General features: G+C 46.0%; 2 protein-coding genes across 9 annotated transcripts in view; one reads left to right on the top strand and one right to left on the bottom strand.

Moving 5' to 3' along the window:
- Window positions 1–17988, top strand: part of LOC134737581 (E3 ubiquitin-protein ligase HERC2-like) — a 47250-nt gene extending 29262 nt beyond the window's left edge. For 3 of the 8 annotated variants that reach the window (XM_063653243.1, XM_063653242.1, XM_063653241.1), the window contains 3 exons: window positions 5268–5402; window positions 13379–13449; window positions 16995–17988. In XM_063653243.1, the coding sequence (XP_063509313.1) occupies window positions 5268–5402; window positions 13379–13449; window positions 16995–17207 (419 nt within the window). In that variant the 3' untranslated portion in view covers window positions 17208–17988. The other 5 variants (XM_063653245.1, XM_063653244.1, XM_063653248.1 and 2 more) reach the window with 5 other exon arrangements.
- LOC134738389 (golgin subfamily A member 6-like protein 7) lies at window positions 8248–15448 on the bottom strand. Its single transcript, XM_063653219.1, has 8 exons — window positions 15229–15448; window positions 13573–13701; window positions 12402–12452; window positions 12220–12313; window positions 12031–12137; window positions 10696–10754; window positions 10226–10367; window positions 8248–9931 (listed from the first exon to the last, which is right to left on the bottom strand). The coding sequence occupies exons 1-8, from the start codon at window positions 15310–15312 to the stop codon at window positions 8840–8842; spliced, it is 1758 nt and encodes a 585-aa protein (XP_063509289.1). The 5' UTR covers window positions 15313–15448; the 3' UTR covers window positions 8248–8839.
- Window positions 17989–18542: the final 554 nt, after the last annotated feature.

Here is an 18542-nt window from a genome sequence, read left to right as displayed (position 1 = left end):
ATAATGGTCATAAGGGGTGTGAGGGGGTATCTCAGTGGGTTTGATTTGCATTTCCCTAATGATCTGCAATGCGGAACACCTTTCAGATACCCACTTCCTATTTTCATGTCTTCTTTAAAGAAAGGTCTCTTCAAGTTTTTTTTTTAAACATTTTAAAAATTGGGTTGTTTTGAGTTGTATCAATTATTTATATATTTTGGATTTTTTTTGAGACAGGGTCTTGCTCTGTTATGCAGACTGGAGTACAGTGGCACAGTCACAGCTTACTTGACCTTCTGGGCTGAAACACTCTCCCATCTCAGCCTCCCAAGTAGCTGTGACTACAGACGCACACCACCATGCCTGGCTAATTTTTAAATGCTGTGTTGAGACGGTCTCACTATGTTGCCAGGCCTGGACTCAAACTCCTGGGCTCAAGTGATCCTCCCACCTCAGCTTCTGAAAGTGCTGGGATTAAGGAGTGAGCCACTGCACCTGGCTAAATGTTGGATATTTCCTCCTAATTGGCTGAGTGCAGTGGCTCACACTTGTAATCCCAGCACTTTGGGAGGCCGAGGCGCTTGGATCACTTGCGGTCAGGCGTTGGAGACAAGCCTGGCTAATATGGTGAAACCCCATAATGGAGTTTTGGTTTCTTTAACTGGGAAATGAGGATCATGACCATCCCTGCCAAGCAGGAGAGGCGATGGGCTGATGTGTATTGTGAGTCCCAAGATGGTGAAACCCCGTTTCTACTAAAAATACAAAAATTAGCCAGGCATGGTGGTGGGCATCTATAATCCCAGCTAGTTGGGAGGCTGAGGCAGGAGAATTGCTTGAACCTGGGAGGTGGAGGTTGCAGTGAGCCGAGATTGCACCATTGTACTCCAGCCTAGGCAACAGAGCAAGACTTCATCTCAAAAAAAAAAAAAAATTCACTTCAATAAATGGTGAGACCAGCTTTGCAAAGATGATAACGGTGAGAGAAGTCTAGCATGGCTGACTCCATCTTTCTTCCAGTCTCACGGGCCTGCTGTCTTTGTTCATTCCTGGGCATAGGCCAAATCAACCATGGGAGAAGTTTAGTTCATAGTCTAACGTTGCCATTTCCAGTCCTCGGTGGTCCCTTCTTTCCACTCCACGCTTAGTTATCAATTTGTTACTCTGCTTTAAAATGTATGTTTTTTTTTGTAATCCCAGCTACTCGGGAGACTGAGGCAGGAGAATCGCTTGAACCTGGGAGCTGGAGGTTGCAGTGAGCCAAGATCGCGCCATTGCACTCCAGCCTGGGCAACAGAATGAAACTCTGTCTCAAAATACTGGTTTTTTTTTACTATGTCTAATGATGTTCTATAGAAGAAAGAGATGTAGCATGTGGTCACGCTGCTGTCTTGACAGTGGAATTTTTGTTGTTGCTGTTTTCTGTTTTGAGACGGAGTCTTGCTTGTGTGGCCTAGGCTGGAGTGCGGTGGCGCCTTCTTGGCTCACTGCAACTTCCACCCGGGTTCAAGTGATTCTCCCACCTCAGTCTCCTGAGTACCTGGGATTACAGGTGCACGCCAGCACGCCCGGCTAATTTTTGAATTTTTAGTAGAGATGAGGTTTCACCATGTTGGTCAGGCTGGTCTCGAACTCCTGACCTCGTGATCCACCCGCCTCAGTCTCCCAAAGTGCTGGGATTATAGGCATGAGCCACATTTTTAGTAGAGATGGGGTATCACTGTGTTGGCCAGGCTGCTCTGGAACTCCTGACCTCAAGTGATCCTCTCACCTCGGCCTCCCAAAGTGCTAGGATTACAGATGTGAGCTACCACACCTAGCCGTATTTTGTATTTTTAGTAGAGATGGGGTTTTGCTGTGTAGGCCAGGCTGGTCTTGATCTCCTGGGTGCAAGTGATCCTCCCACATTGGCCTCTCAAAGTGCTGGGATTACAGGTGTGAGCCACCACACCTGGCCAATGGGAGGTCTCGGTTCCCTTCTCTCCAGCATTCCATAAGCAATGTGTCTGGGCAGTATGTGTTCGATTTTCTCTGTGTCTACTTTGAACTGTACAGTAGTGAAAGGAAGAGTAGACAACTTTGAAGCTGATGTGGTGTGGTCTTGGAGCTGGTGGTGCTAATTACTCTTGGTTGTTTTCATACCCTCCAGTGACTTCATCCTGCTTTTGCTGTTGTAAAATGTTGTAATTTATGCTCCTGAGAATAACTCTTCAGGTGTACTTAGGGTTCTTGTCTGCTTCCTGGTGACTGTCGAAGCTTTTCATCTTGAAGAAGGGAGATGAGCAGTGTTCCAGTGTACTGAGTTTAAAATTAAGAATGTTGCATTTTTTTAACGTGTAAAATTTATAGCCAGATGTAGGGTAGGGGTGGCCTACTTTCTCTAAAGGGCCAGATAGTAAATATTTTAAGGTCTCAATGGACCCTATGGTCTCTGTCATAGCCATGGGACCTTGCAGCTGTAGTGCCAAAGTAGCCACAGACAATACTGCGTCAGCGGGCAGGGGACGTTCATTCTGTAAAGTTGATTTATGGACACCAAAAGATGAAGTCCTCAGAATGTTTGCAAGTCACAAAATACTGTTTTTCTTTTGATTATTTTTCAATTATTAAAAAATATAAAATACAGTGGCCGGGCGTGGTGGCTCACACCTGTAATCCCAGCACTTTTAGAGGCCAAGGCAGGCGGATCACCTGAGGTCAGGAGTTCGAGACCAGCCTGGCCAACATGCTGAAACCCCATCTCCACTCAAAACAAAAAATTAGCCGGCCATGGTGATGCACGCCTGTAATCCCAGCTCCTCGGAGGCTGAGGCACGAGAATCACTTGAACCTGGGAGAATCGCTTGAACCTGGAAGGCACAGGTTGTGGTGAGCCAAGACTGTCTCAAAAGAACAACAAAAGTAAAATACTTTCTCTGCTTTCAGACCATACACAAAGAGGCTGTGGGCTGGGTTTGGCCCCTGGGCTGTGGTTTGTGACCACACACACACACACACACACACACACACACACGTAGGGCAGAGTGTGGCATTTAGAGCCAGCACCTGTGTTCTCACCTGAGCTATGTTTCTGGCTGGGTTCTACTCTGTATTCTGTGATCCGAGGTGTCTACCTTGGTAAACTGGAGACAACAAAGCCTGCCTCCTTCAAGGTTGTTTGTAAAGATTTAAAAGGGTAATGTATTGTTGTTAGGCCAGAGGCTTTGCATAGTACATGTTGGGTTATTTTCACTTTTTTTTTTTTTTTTTTTTTTTTTTGAGATAGAGTCTTGCTTTGTTGTATAGGCTGGAGTCCAGTGGCAAGATGCCAGCTCACTGCAACCTCTGACTCCCAGGTTCAAGCAATTCTCCTGCCTCAGCCTCTCGAACTGCTGGGATTACAGGTGGCTGCCACCATGCCGGGCCAATTTTGATATTTTTAGTAGAGATCAGGTTTCACCATGTTGGCCAGGCCGGTCTCAAACTCCTGACCTCAAGTGATCCGCCCACCTCGGCCTCCCAACGTGGTGGAATTACAGGCGTGAGCCACTGCATCTGGCCCATTTTCACTTTCCATTAGCTGCTTTTTTCCCCCATTCATTTCCTACCTTCCTGTGTATGATTTCTGAATTAAATGTATTTCATGTCTTAACCTTCTGAATTGTTTGTTCTCTCATTTTCCATGTTGTTAAGGAAAATAAGAGGCTAAGTGAGACTTATTAAATGTGCATGTAGTTTCTCAGATCAAGATAAATGCTCACCTGTTGCAGAACGGGACTCTGCTCTTGCTTCACCCAGGATGCGTTTCCTAGTTCCTTCCTAGAGTGGGGCCACACCCTACTCCAGCCCTCCAGACCCAGCTCCCTGCTCTGACATGATTCCACCAGACTATTCCAGCTGTCCTCCCTGGACCTAGGTATTTTCCTTTTTTTTTTTTTTTTTTCTGAAATGCAGTCTCACTCGGTGGTCCAGGCTGGAGTGCAATGGCGTGATCTCAGCTCACTGCAACCTCCGCCTTCCAGGTTCAAGCCATTCTCATGCCTCAGCCTCCCAAGTACCTGGGATTACAGGCATGTGCCACCAAGCCTGAGTAATTTTTGTGTTTTTAGTAGAGACAGGGTTTCACCATGTTGGCCAGGCTGGTCTCAAACTCCTGACCTTGTGAATTGCCCACCTCAGCCTCCCAAAGTGCTGGGATTACAGGTGTGAGCCACCACACCCAGCCAACATTTTTTTAACTAAAAAACTTATATGAAATTTATTTTATTGTGGTATGTAGTTCAGTAAATTTTGACTTCTATAGATTCACGTAACCCCCATCATCATCAGGATGGAGAAGTTTCATCACCCTAAAAGCTCTCTTGTGCTGCTCCTTTTTATCACGTGTTCCCTGGCCTCGTATCCTGGCAACCACTGATCTGTTCTCCATCAGTATAGAGTATTCTTTTTGAGAATGTCATGTGAGTGGAACCATATTTTAAGTAACGTTTTGAAACCATCTTCATTTACTCCCAGTTATATGTTTGAGGTTTATCTGCTGTTCTGTGTATTGATAGTTCTTTTTATTGCTGACTAGTATCTGGTCATGTGCATGTACAACATGGTGTTTATCCATTCTGCTACTGTAGGACCTTGTGGTTGTTTCCATTTTTCTTTCCCAATTGTAATCCTGCTGTGAGCATTTCTGTACAGATTTTGTGTGAATATAGTTTCCATTTCCCTAGGATAAAGACCTAGTAGTGTGAAAGTTGGGTCATGTGCTGAACTGTTTTCCAAAGTGGCTGTTTTAGTTTGCCTTCCCGCTGGCAATCTGTCACGTTTCTGTTGCTCTGTGTCTTTGTTAGCACTTGGTGTTCTCAGTGTTTTTTAGTTGAGCCATTCTAACAAGTCTAGTGGGATCTCGTTGTGGTTTTAATTGCACTTCCATAATGGCTAACGATGCTGAATATCATGTTCTTCCTTGCCACTCTTGTATCCTCTGTGAAGTTTCTGTTCAGATCTTTTGCACAGAAAAACTTGTATCATGGAACCAGTAAAATAACCAAGGAGAGGTTGATTAAAGTTCTGTTTATAACCCTAGAAGATTCCTGCCCTAGGGATATGGGATGGCTGAACATAGGACGCCGACACTGGACAGATGAAATAGCAGTTTATTAGTCACACATGCTCACAGCCCTGGGGGTGGGGGACACCACATGCCATTCAGTTAACGATGTGTGTTGTAACTTTTCGGGGAGGGACATTTGCAGAGACTAACGGTATGACATTCTGAAAAGCAGTTACAGATTAAAAAATCTTTAATTCTGCAGATGATAGTGTCGAACCAAGTGGAACAAAGAAAGAAGATCTGAATGACAAAGAGAAAAAAGATGAAGAAGAAACTCCTGCACCTGTATATAGGGCCAAGTCAATTCTGGACAGCTGGGTATGGGGCAAGCAACCAGGTAATCTTCTGAGTTTTGGCACTTTGAAAAGCTTGATCTGATGCTCCTTTTCTAAATGACTTGGATGGATTATTTGTATTTTTTCATAACAATTTAAAAAATGTAATTAAAAAAATTTACATATTGTGGTAAAATATACATACCGTAAAACTTGCCGTTTTAATCATTTTTATGTGTACAGTTCATTGGCATTAAGTATATTCACATTATTGCCCAGCCATCACCACCATCCATCTCTACAACTTTTGCCTTTTCTCTGACTGAAACTCCGTATCCATGAAACACTAACTCCTTGTGTCCCCAAGCAACCACCATTCTACTTTTGTCTCAGAATTTGACTATTCAAGGTGTCTCCTATAAGGGGAGTCATGTGGTATTTGTCCTTCTGTGACTGGGTTATTGAACTTCTTAGGTGTTTGGGGTTCATCCACATGCATCAGAATTTTCTTTTAAAGGCTCAATACTCGTCCATTATATATGTAAGCCACATGTTATCCCTTCATCAGTGGGCAATCAGGTTGCTTTCATCTCTTGACTGTTGTAATGCTGCTATGAACATTGGTTTACAAGTGTCTTGAGTGTCTGCTTTTCATTCTTTGTGTCTATACCTAGGAGTGGAATTGGTCAATAATGTGGAATGCTTACATATTTATTTATTTATTTTGAGACAGCGTCTCGCTCTGTCACCCAGGCTTGAGTGCAGTGGCGCCATCTCAGCTCACAGCAAGCTCCGCCTCTCAGGTTCACGCCATTTTCCTGTCTCAGCCTCCAGAGTAGCTGGGACTACAGGCGCCCCCCACCATGCCTGGCTAACTTTTTTGTATTTTTAGTAGAGACGGTTTCACCGTGTTAGCCAAGATGGTCTCGATCTCCTGACCTCGTGATCCACCCGCCTCAGCCTCCCAAGTTGCTGGGATTACAGGTGTGAGCCACCATGCCTGGCCAATAATGTGGTAGTTTTATGTTTAACTTATTATTGTTGTTTTTGAGGTTGGGTCTTACTCTGTTGCTCAGGCTGGAATGCATTGACATAATCATAGCTCATTGCAGCCTTGAACTCCTGGGCTCAAGTGACCTTCTTCCCTCAGCCTCTCAAGTAGCTAGGACTAGAGGTGCAGGGAATTTCTCATCTTCTCTCTACTGCCTCTGAGTTGGAGATATCAGAGGGAGCCATGGCCCACTGTAAAGTAACACAATGTCCCCACCCACAGGGTTAGAACCCCTCTTCTTGAGGCAGCTCTGAGGGGAGCAGTCACATGTGGAGAGTGCAGGGCTCTGTGTCCAGATGGGGGAAGGGGGTTACCAAGGGGGTTGACCCCCCTCTGGCCAGGTGGCTGCCTTCTGACACACCAGTCTGTCTCTCTAGCACAGTGGCCCCCACACACCCAGCCTGTCAAACCTACAGCCCTCAAGAAGACTTTGGCCAAATCCATGAGCTGCTCCCTCTGTTAAGAAGGAAGCACAGCTGAAGCATGAGGAGGGCGGTAGAGCGTGTATGCTCTGGCCCATCTCCCCACAGTCTGACCAGAAGGAAGGGTCCTTTCAGCCAGGCTTGCCCAGGCTGGGGTTGGAGTGTCAGTATCAAGCCAACGTCTTCTTGCTTAATGGGTGAGCCCAGCTGCTCCCGTGCAGCTGCCACCATAGTGAGGGTGAACCAGCAGGAGGCTCCGCAGCACTTTCAGGCTCAAGCTGCCTGGTGAGATCTACTCTGTGGGCTCTGTAGGCTGGTAGAGGCTTCCAGGAGGAGGAGGGGATGCAGCCATCAGTCCCCACTCCTGGGAGTCATATTTCTGAAAGCTTGGGTATACAGTAAATATTAGGCTGTGGGCTGGCTTATCTATGGATTTCATGTGGGAGGGTTATAGGTACAAGCAGTTTAAAGATGGAAATTTTGAGAGAGCAGGCAGGGATTTAGTGCTGGGTAAGGCAAGCAGTCTTGTCAAAGTAGCTCTTTTGGGGAGGCCAGAATCCTGTACCAATGTCCTCAGCAGGTTCATCAGCTGCTGGAGGAGTGCCGGACAGGATGAAAGCACAGGAGAACTTTCTGGATGATAGAAATGTTCCATATCTTCAAAGGAGGTGGGTTACATGGATAATGCATTTGTTAAAAGTCATCAAAATGTAAACCAGATCTGTGCATTTCACGGAATATAAATTATACCTCAAATCAGAAACATTTTTAAAAAGACAGATGGGCTGGATGCAGTGGCACACGCCTGTAATCCCAGCACTTGGGGAGGCTGAGGCGGGTAGATCACCTGAGTCAGGAGCTCGAGACCAGCCTGGACAACATAGTGAAATCCCGTCTCTACTAAAAATATAAAAATTAGCCAGGGGTGGTGGCATATGCGTGTAATTGCAGCTACTTGGGAGGCTGAGGCAGGAGAATTGCTTGAACCCAGGAGGCGGAGGTTACAGTAAGCAGAGATTACACCACTGCACTAGAGCCTGGGCAACAGAGCGAGACTCCATCTCAAAAAAAAAAAAAAGGTTTTCAACATTCATTAAAGACAGAATAGCTTGTTATAGATTAGCCTCCCCACAGGAACAGTTAGAAAAACTGGACAAAAATGTGTCCCCCCTCACCATCAAAAACAATTGTTGGAAGGTAATTGGAGACCTCAGCCAGGACTTGAGTGACCAGGCCTAGGAAGTGACCCTGACAGTCTGTAGTGCTTTCCCCCATTTGGTGATTGGTCAACAGTGGAGGGCTAAGAGGCTAAGAAACTGAGTATGAAGTGATAGTTAAGAGGCTGGAGAGCCTAGCTGAATGTTTGGTGCTCTCACAGGGCTGAAATGACATATTGAGAATTTGGGTCCCAGTAAGGAGATGGGACCTTGGTGGGGATCCTGGAAGGGCCACCCCTAAGAATCCAAAAGAATAAAAAATAGACCAGCTGTCACAAAAACTAAAACCTGCTTTGAGCCAGCTTAGTCCCAAACTAGATGAAGGTGATCTGCTTGAACGCCAATTGTGTGCCATAAAGTCAAAGTCAATACTCTCTGGAGGCAGATAAAAGTTTACTAGGTATGCCATAAGACAAGACAACACAAGACTAAACGAGAAAGACCAAGAAAAAAAAAAAATAGAAACATACATAGATATTAGAGTCCTCAAGTAGAAATTTTTTTTTTTTTTTTTTTTTTTTTTTTTTTTTTTTTTTTTTGAGATGGGAGTTTCACTCTGTCAGCCAGAGAGGAGTGCAGTGGTGTGATCTCGGCTCACTGCAACCTCAGCCTCCCACGTAGCTGGGATTGGTGATCCCCCCGCCTAGGCCTCCCAAAGTGCTGTGATTACAGGTGCAGGCCACCGTGCCCGGCCAGTATTTTGCCACAATTTAAAATAAATTTTCTTTTTTCAAGTTTGTTCTCAGACGATATTCACAAGGTCACGTGGCGGCTTACACTTCTGTAGGCCTTGTTGACAGTGCCGGCTTTTAGATACTGATGATCTTCATCTTTTTCTTGTCTCCTCGGTAGAAGAATGGGATGCAGGAGGTGCTGCCTAAGACTGGGCACTCCTGGGCATTCTTCCTTCCACCAAGCAGCTGCATGATCTGTGCAGTGCAGTTGTCATCAGGAGAACCCTCCGTGGCCTCTCGTGCAGGCTTCACGCTGCCAGGGTGGCTCGTATCATACAGATCTTCGGAGGGAGGGAGGCAGGGCTCTGAGCACCGCTCCTCCTGCATCTTCTGCTCTCCCGTCCTCTCCTTCTCCCGCATCTTCTCCACCTGCCCCCGCATCTTCTCCTCCACCTGCCCCCGCATCTTCTCCTCCTCCTCCTGCATCTTCTCATCCTGATCCCACAGCCTCTCCTCCTTAAATCGCAGCCTCTCGTCCTGCTCCCTCATCTGCTCCTCCTGCTTCCGCATCTGCTCCTGCTTCCGCATCTGCTCCTCCTTCTCCTGCATCTGCTCCTCCTGCTTCCGCATCTGCTCCTCCTGCTCCTGCATCTGTTCCTCCTGCTTCTGCATCTGCTCCTCCTGCTTCCGCATCCGCTCCTCCTGCTTCCGCATCTGCTCCTCCTGCTTCCGCATCTGCTCCTCCTGCTTCCGCATCTCCTCCTCCTGCTTCCGCATCTGCCCCTCCAGGTCGCGCATATGCTCCTCCTGCTTCATCATCTGCTCCTCCTGCTTCCGCATCTCCTCCTCCTGCTTCCGCATCTGCCCCTCCAGGTCACACATATGCTCCTCCTGCTTCATCATCTGCTTCTCCTGCTCCCACATCTGTTCCTCCTGCTTCATCATCTGCTCCTCCTTCTTCTGCATCTCCTCCACCTGCTTCCGCATCTGCCCTTCCAGGTCGCACATATGCTCCTCCTGCTTCCGCATCTGCTTATCCTGCTCCCACATCTGCTCCTCCTTCTTCCGCATCTGCTCCTCCAGCTCGCGCAGCTCCTTCTCCTGCTTCCGCAGCCTCTGCTCCTGTCTCCACATCTTCTCCTCCTGCTTCCGTAGCTTCTCCTTCTGATCCCGTAGCTCCTCCTCCTGATTCCACATCTTCTCCTCCTGCAAAGTGTTGGTTTGAACCTCAAAAGGAAATAGACTCATAAGCTAGGTATATAAATGTAATCTATAAAATAACGGTTTTAGTCTATGATTCTTTAAAAAATTTTAAGCCCTAACCCTGAGGTTTTCTGATTTCCCAGGCATGGTCCCAATTTGTAGATTTTTAGCACACTCTAGAGGATTCTATGGCGGGACCAGAACAAGGACCCAAATTTTCCAGCTCTTGGCTGGAGCCTCCCCATACCCTGCATGATCCCTAGACCATGGTCCCAGCTGGATGGGGCTCCCACACCCCCCGGGGCTGCCGCTGCTCACCTGTGGCAGCAGGATTTTGCCTGTCTCCAGTTTCCTTTTTAGCTCCTTGATGTGGAGCTGGATCTCAGACTTTTCAGTTTCTACAAGTCGAAGTTTTTCTTGTAGTTCGGCATATTTCTCCTTCAGCTCCTCATTGGTTATGCTATGGCCGGAGGCAATAGAGAAAGGAATGAACGAAGAACAGAAAGGACCGCTTTGGTGATCGACCCTCTACCCTCGCCCCACAACCACAGAACCGTGGCACTAGAAGGGACCCAGGAATTAAAAGTCCCAGGTGGCAGGCCAGAGAGAAGACATGAGTTGCCTGAGGCTACCCCATGAGTCAGTGGCACAGCCGGCACTGGAGCTTCCCTGTGCACACAGGCAAACCTGTATGACCCCCTGCCATGCTCACCTGTACCCCCCACCTCCCAGCACACCACCCACGCTAAGGGCTCTCAGACCTCCCATCCCACCTTCCCCTATCCTACGTGTTCCTGTACAGCTCCAGACTCAAAGCGTCCCTCTCCTTTGTTAACTCCTTGATATACTGCAAATAGAGAAAGGTCAAGTCAGGATACAGCAGGCAGAGGAGCAGCTGACCGACCAGTGATGACAGCTACAGTGACTACTCCACAGTAACACTTGCTCCCTCTCAATCCCACCTGACATGTTCTCAAGGCATTTCCAAGTCCATGGTATAATTTTTTTTTCTTTTTCTTTTTTTTTTTTTTTTGAGATGGAGTTTCGTTCTTGTTGCCCAGGCTGGAGTGCAATAGCGCAATCTCACCGCATGGCAACCTCTGCCTCCCGGGTTCAAGTGATTCTTCTCCTCAGCCTTCTATGTAGCTGGGATTACAGGCATGTGCCACCACACCTGGCTCTCACTTGTTTTTCAAAGAACTCAGTAAGGGTGGAAGGGACAGGGAAAAAGACTGAATTGTTAGCTGGCTAACAGGGGCCCAGAGAGATGAGAAAATTTTACTATTACTGTATACAGCATTATTACAGTAATGCTGCTATTGCTATTATTACTACCACTGTTGGAAACTTTATTGAGTGCTTCACCAGTCCCTAAGCTAACAATCCCATTTAATCCTCACCACCACCATAGGAGACAGTTATCATTATCACCTCTATTGTGTAGATGAAAAACATGGGGTATTAAAGGTTAAGTGCTTGCCTAAGATCACTTAGAGCTGGGATTTCAACACCCAGGTATATCTGATTCTCTAAACCCATTCTTTTGGTGGGGGTAGGGGCACAGATAAGGAGGAGGAAATTAATCCTTTGTTGATTTTTGAAAGAACGATACATTGGCATAGTCCAAACTTCAGAAGGTACAGAAGGGAAATATCTCCCCCCAATACTTTTCCTCTCGCCTGAGTTTTTTATGAATCCTTACAAACATGTTTTATGTATATTACCATAATACGTACACACACAGAGACACACACACACACGTACATGCGTTCCCTCTCTCTACACAAATGGTAACATACTAAAGATACTCTTCTGTACCTTCATGGTACAAGTACCCTAATCCCCACCAAGGATTTGACCAAGGGCACAGCCAAGTATGGGCAGGGTGGGCACTTGGCCTCGGAGCTCCGTGTCCAGTGCTTGCTCCCCACAGCGCCCCGCAACTCACTGACAGCAGCTGACCCAGCCCCAACCTGCCTCTAACAACCACATACAAAAGCAGCAAGAAATGGCCCATGCTGTCTTCTGGACAGGACACTGCATCCTGCAGAAGGGACCTTTAGGCTCATTCCTCCATCTGTGAAGCTGGGCTCCCAGGGGACCGGGTAGGTGATTGGACTCACCCTGTCCGCCTTCTTGTGCTGTGTGGACACAGCAGAGAGAGCCCGCTGTAACTCTCTTGCAAAGTTCCAGGAATGATGCAGGCATCCTGCCAGATCCTTGGATTCTTCTGGAATGAGAGAGGTTGAGATGCAGCCCAAAGGCCTGTGAAAATGCCAGGTTGAAGGAAGATGGGGTGCCCAGATTCCCACCTTCAAATTTCCTAGCAGCATCCTGGCTGTAATAGAGCGCTGTCTCCAGTTCAGTTTTCTGACACATAAGGATTCGTATGGTATGATCCTGGGCCTTTGGGAGAAAAGACAAGCAAGTGCTGAAAGAGAAGCAAAGAAACCTTCTCCAGATGACAGGAGGGAACTTCACACCCTCCACTCACCTCTAGCTGCCTCCTTAGGGCTTGCTGATATTGGTGGCTTTCCTGCTTTTCCTATAGGAAGAGGAAGACAGAGCTCTTACTAGAGGGAGGCAGAGATGGCACAGCAAGAGACATGCCCCCAGAATGGCACCACTGCCCCAGGACAGGCCCACCCATGGGACCAGGTTATCAGGGACCCTGTGGGGATGGGGTGGAATCTGGGAGGTGAGCCTTCCTCCCCGTACTGGGAGTAGGCGAGACGAGACTGGGGCCTCTACATCTGAGTGCCCCCGAAACCCAGCAGTCATGTCGTGAGCAAAGAAAGAAACCATGTTACTTCTTTCAGCTGAGCTCGGTTCTGTTGTTTCTGTGGGGAGAGTCAAAGGAAGGTGACTGAGGGTAGCCCCTCGATTCTATTCCCCAGGCCAGGAAGCGGTAGGCAGGGGTCAGGAATGGATTTTAAGGGCAAAGTTCTTAGACCCAATGGGAACATGAACTGATCAACTCTCCTTAATGCCCAAAGAAAAAGGATTTGGGTCTTTATTGGTTTTTGCCCACAGCCACAATACTGAAAGTCTGAAACTAGATTCTCCAGAAAAGACAGTAACAGAAACCTTCAGACATGGAATGTGAGAAAAGCCCACCCTTCTGCTAGCTTGTGATTTAGAAAGATGTGTTCATTCAACAAGCATTGAGCAAGCACATAGGGGCCAGGGACAGTTCTTCCCAGCTGGGATATAGGACGGAAAAGGCAGACAGGAGCCCTTGGCCCCAAGGTTTCCATTCTAGTGAATCTTTGAATCCCAGAGTCTCAGAGCAAACAGAAACCTCTAATACTCTAACTCTACCTCCTCAGGAAATGGAAGCCCAAAGAGGAGAGGAGTTTACAGCAGGCCCTGGACTAGAGATTAACACAACAACAACAACAGCAACAACAACAACAAATCTGATTTAAGCTTCACACATGTAAGTAAAACATTACCACCCCTATTTTACAGATGTGAAAAGAGAGGTCCAAAGAACTCAAGCAATTTGCCATAAATCGTGTCCCTCGCAGATGGAGAGAGAGGTAGGATTCAAACCCAGAATTCTTAACCAGTACCCAGCAGTTCTTCCTTCCACAATCTCAACAGTTACCCTCGACTTCCCCTTGTGCCCCTTGTCCTCAGGAGACCAGCCAGCCACGACTCACATCCTCAGGTGAATGGTAACCACCAGAAGTGGTTTTCTCAGGGTTAGTGCCATTATTTATTTTCTTCTGTTTGCTGTCGGTTGCTCCGGTACCAGCACCAGCACTGTTCCACTGATGATCATCTGTAAACTGTGGAAAAGAGGAGCAGTGATACTCATGAGAACTACAAGCTCCTACAGTCACTTTACAGTTTATACAAAATACTCTTATAGACTATCTGATTTAATGCCACCGACAACTGTACAAGGTGTTGTTGCAATCACTTAGTGACTGAGAGAGATTGATACCATGGCTAAAAGAAAGGCAATAATGGAACCGAAACTCATTCTTCTGCCTCCGAGCTCTGGGATTTTGCCACAAATCAGCAGCTGCCAGGGACCAAAACCAGAGGCAGAGGTAGAAAAGTAAAAGTCACGTATCCTCAGGGCAGAAGGCAGCCTTTCTGTTAAATCTGGGAATTGAACAGAAAGAGGACAACCCAAGCTTCATTTTGGAGAGAAGTCTGCTAGTCTCTTAGAAATATATGTGTGACTGTCATCCCTAAGAACATTAATGTTTTGTCTCTCTCAAGAGAATCAAGGGAAAGTGATGCTTCAGAAAGATGCCCCATATGTATCCTGTGGCACTGAAAGTACCCCAGGTTGAGATGAGATGAGGAAGATTCAAGTTGTCAAGTTCAGTTTCCCAAGGTCTCTTCCACAGAAGATGAGCAAATCTCACTTCAAAGATCACTGACTGATGGGCACTCTGGTGCCAGAACCATGGAGAATTCAAATATGAGGTGGAGAACTTAGGAAAAACTGTTGAAGTCTCTCTGGAGAGTAGAAGCCTGGGAGAAAACCAAACCAAACCCGTTCTCCCATTGCCACCCAGAGACACTCTCAACATTTTGAGTTCACAAGGGAGGTGTAGGCTTTTCAAACAGTCAACTTCTGTGTTAAGGGAGTAAGGCAGCCTGAAACTTCTTGATCCTAGGTCACATGGTCCCCACTCCCCTTCCAGATGGAAATTTGTGCTGCAACCAGCGTAACCAGAAACGGGGTGAGAACACTTAGGGGATGGGTCCTAAGATCAAAGGCCAGTCTTGCAGCAGTAATGACAGTTCCTAGAGGGACTGTGCCATCAGTACATTCCACTCCTCCGTGGGGTGGTGGGGGACGGGTGACATCAGTGCTATGCCCAAGTTGCCTCTTTGAGATTGGGTTGGGGTTCGCAGGGTTGGGACCCAGGTACTTGGAGACATGAGCCCAAACAGCCCAAGGAGGTCAGCCATGGGGCAGCGGTAGGCAAGGGCAGAGTATGGAGCGGGGAGCCCCAGGAGTCACCTGCCCAAAGTCACCCTGGGGTGACTGGTGAGGGCAGGTGCTGGGGCATCCAGTTCCTTGGAAACATGAACCTGAAGGGCCCAGGGAGGTCAGTTTTCAGGCAAGAGGAGGTGAGGGCAGAGTACAGAGCAGGGAGTCCCTTGAGTCACCCGCTCAAAGTCAGGTGAGGGCAGGGGTTGGGGCTGACACAAGATTTTGGTTGAGGGAGCCCAGAGGCATTGGGGGGGCCCAGCCTGGTGTACCTCTGGAGTGACATGGACTCTGACAGCTGTTCTGCCATCAGAGGGGGCCTGGGGTTGGGGTTGGGGTCCCGCAATCCTATGCGTTTTACCTTTTCCTTGGCCTCAGGCAATTTGCTCTGTTGGTTTTTCTCTGACATCATGGGGAGGGGAGGGAGGTGGGGTTGGGGCCACATTGGCGTGATCCAGGCAACGGCAGTGATATGCCTCCAGTCACGTACCACGCAGCTGTGTGACTGAGCCAGAGGAGGCGTCACCAGGGTCACACTAGAATGCAGAATAGGGGTGTGGCCTTAATGCTCCAAGCCCATTGGTCAATGAGAAAGATGAAAGGGAAAGGAGGCGGGGTCAAGCAGCCACGTGTCATGAAGGTCCTGTGATGTCACAAGGAAAGGCGCCCATGCAACTGCTGTCCCCAGCCACTCTAGGAGAGGGGTGGGGCTGGCTTTCACTTTCTGAGCTTTAAAACTTTATCACCTTAATTGAGGTACAAATCCTATTATAATGGAAAATTTACAGCATGCTTGATGATTAATAAAGCTGACTATATTATCCAACATTCCAATAAGGTAAAATAATCACAATAATTTCTCTTTTTTGGAAAAAGTTTCTCTTATTCTCCTACATTAAGGGTTTTTTTTTTTTTTTTTGAAACTAGAGACATGTCTAATATATTTAAAAACACAAAGCTTTTGAGGTGGGTGTGATGGCTCATGCCTGTAAACCCAGCACCTTGGTAGGCTGAGATGGGTGTATCACCTGAGATCAGTAGTTCAAGACCAAAATGTTAGTATTTTAGTGTGTATTTTAGTATTTATTTTAGTATTTAATACATCATTTAGGGCTACTTGTAGCCACAGAAAGAATAAATCTGATTCAGTGACTTAAAGAAATAGAGATTTCATTTTTGTCACTTAAAACGTGCAGAGGAAGGCAGTCCAGAGTTCTTTTCAGTTTCCTGATACTTCCTTAGCCATGTTTTTATTCTTTTGGTTACAATGTGGCTGCTGTTTTTCCAGGCCTTGGATTGCCTTCCAAGGAGGGAAAGAAGAAAGGTCAAAAGGCTGAGTCTGTCTCTTTTTAGCTGAAAAACGTAGATTTCTCAAAAATTTTAAGATTATACTGCAATTCAATTTTCATTCTTTTTTTTTTTTTTTTTTTTTTTTTTTGAAACGCAGTCTTGCTCTGTTGCCAGGCTGGAGTGCAGTGGCACAATCTCGGCTCACTGTCACAACATCTGCCTCCACGGTTCAAGCGATTCTTCTGCCTCAGCCTCCCTAATAGCTGGGAATACAGGCATGTGCCACCACACCCGGCTCATTTTTTTTTATTTTTAATAGAGACAGGGTTTCACCATGTTGGCCAGGCTGGTTTTGAACTCCTCCAGAACTTGTGATTTGCCCACCTCTGCCTCCCAAAGTGCTGGGATTAGAGGTGTGAGCCACCGTGCCCGGCCTGCAATTTTCATCTTTTGGCTGCAAATAAGTTATGTCACTATTCTCAGCTTGGGGAGTGTTTAGCTCACATATTGCTTCCTCTCTGTTGACAGGTTTTAAGATTTATGAATAGGTACTGAATTTTATCAACTGCTTTTTTCTTTCTTGATTGAGCAATGTTTTTTCTTATCTTTTTATGTTGATAAGGTAACTTAACAGTGATTGGCTTTTGAATGTTTAACATTGCACTTCTGGAATTAAATCAACTTTGTTGTGATATGTGATTAATACCATATTATGTGTGGTTGAGATGGGCTTGCTCATATTTCATTTGGTAATTTTGTACTTAACGTTCACAAGAGAAAGTGGAGTCTAAGTTTTTCTTCTGTTTTTTTTTTTTTTTTTTTTTTTTTGCCATGGAGTCTCGTCCTGTTGTCCAGGCCAGAATGCAGTGGCATGATCTTGGCTCATTGCAAGCTCCGCCTTCCGGGTTCACACCATTCTCCTGCTTCAGCCTCCTGAGCAGCTGGGACTATAGACGCCCACCACCACGCCTGGCTAATTTATTGTATTTTTTAGTAGAGACGGGGTTTCACCCTGTTAGCCAGGATGGTCTCAATCTCCTGACCTCGTGATCCACCCTCCTCGGCCTCCCAAAGTGCTGGGATTACAGGCATGAGCCACTGCGCCCAGACTTGTGAGGTTTTAATATGAAGTATTAAAGCTATGCTGTTTAGACAATTTGAGAAATGTTTCTTCTCCTATTTCTGACAGAGTTGATGTAAGATGTGTGCTATTTCTTCCTTAAGCATTTGGAAAGAATTCACTTATTAAGCCATGTGAGACTGTAGTTTTCTTTATAAGGTGTTTAATTACAGGTTCAATTACATATATTTGAATATTCATTTTGGTAACCTGTGTTTGCTGAATCAATTTGTTCATTTTATATAAAATTTCAAAGTTGTTCTATTATTCATTTATCTTTTTAAATATTTATAAGGTCTGCAGTTAGAGTTTCTGCCTTTTGTCTGTTTTCTTAATCAGTCTCGCTGGGGGCCATCAATTTTATTAGTGTTTCAGAAAAGCAAACTTTGATTTTATTCATCCCTTTACCATACTGAAAATGTTTTGCTTAATTTCCAAACTTATAGTTCCACTCTGATTAAATATTTGTATAACTAAAACTCTTTGGAATTTGTGTCTTCTCAATGATCAAAAATATGGCTAATTTTTATAAATATTGCTTCTCCACTTGAAAAGGATATGTATTCTGCATGTTGAGTGTAGTGTACCACGTCTCTCAATTAGATCGAGCGTGTTAAATGCATCCTTTAATGATTCTATTTCCTTACTGATGTTTGTTTATTTTTCAGTGGCTGAGACACAGATATTAAAGTTTCCCACAATGATCGTCAACTTATTTCTTTTTTTCGTTTGTTAAGCTTTGTTCTGTGTGTTTTAAGGTTAAGTTACCAAGCATAAACACATTTAGAATTCCTTTTTCTCCCTGCTGGTTGCACCCTTTTTTCATTGGAAATACCCTCTTTATATCTCTCACATAGCTCTTTCATTAGAGTTTTTTTAATATGTAAAAGAAAATAAAGTCTTGGAACTGCCAAACCTGTTATGCTAAGGGAGACATAAGTTTGGGATCTTAGTCATGCAACACTGCCATTCTTTCTCCCCAAAGAGATAGCTGCCATTTCACAATCCTGTGTGATGGCATTAGACATAAGCCAGGTCCCCACTACCACAAAGGCCACGTACCTCTCCATATGGCCCCCCTTACAAACTGTTCACAGGGACATTCCTTGCTAGCCCCTAAATATTTCAGGATCCATGTCCCCCTATAAAATAAGCATATGCCAGTTGTAACCCTGGCTCTGCAACCTCAGTTTAAGACGTAAAACTGAGTTCTATTCAATCTGACACTGACAATGTTGATTATAGGCTTATCTTCCCAGGTACAG

The sequence above is a fragment of the Pongo pygmaeus genome, chromosome 16 (assembly GCF_028885625.2).
Source record: "Pongo pygmaeus isolate AG05252 chromosome 16, NHGRI_mPonPyg2-v2.0_pri, whole genome shotgun sequence".
NCBI lineage: Eukaryota > Metazoa > Chordata > Mammalia > Primates > Hominidae > Pongo > Pongo pygmaeus.
Note: the sequence above shows the minus strand (reverse complement) of the source record. Positions and strands in the feature narration are given on the sequence as shown.

What these genes read in the sequence shown, in the direction of transcription:
- LOC134738389 (XM_063653219.1), bottom strand. Translation starts at nt 15,312, where the DNA reads ATGTGGCCCCAACCCCACCTCCCTCCCCTCCCCATGATGTCAGAGAAA. An exon ending in TGCCTGAGGCCAAGGAAAAG is followed by an intron (nt 13,702 to 15,228) that starts GTAAAACGCATA and finishes TCTTTTCCACAG; the next exon opens with TTTACAGATGATCATCAGTG. An exon ending in GCAAAATCCTGCTGCCACAG is followed by an intron (nt 9,932 to 10,225) that starts GTGAGCAGCGGC and finishes TTTCCTTTTGAG; the next exon opens with GTTCAAACCAACACTTTGCA.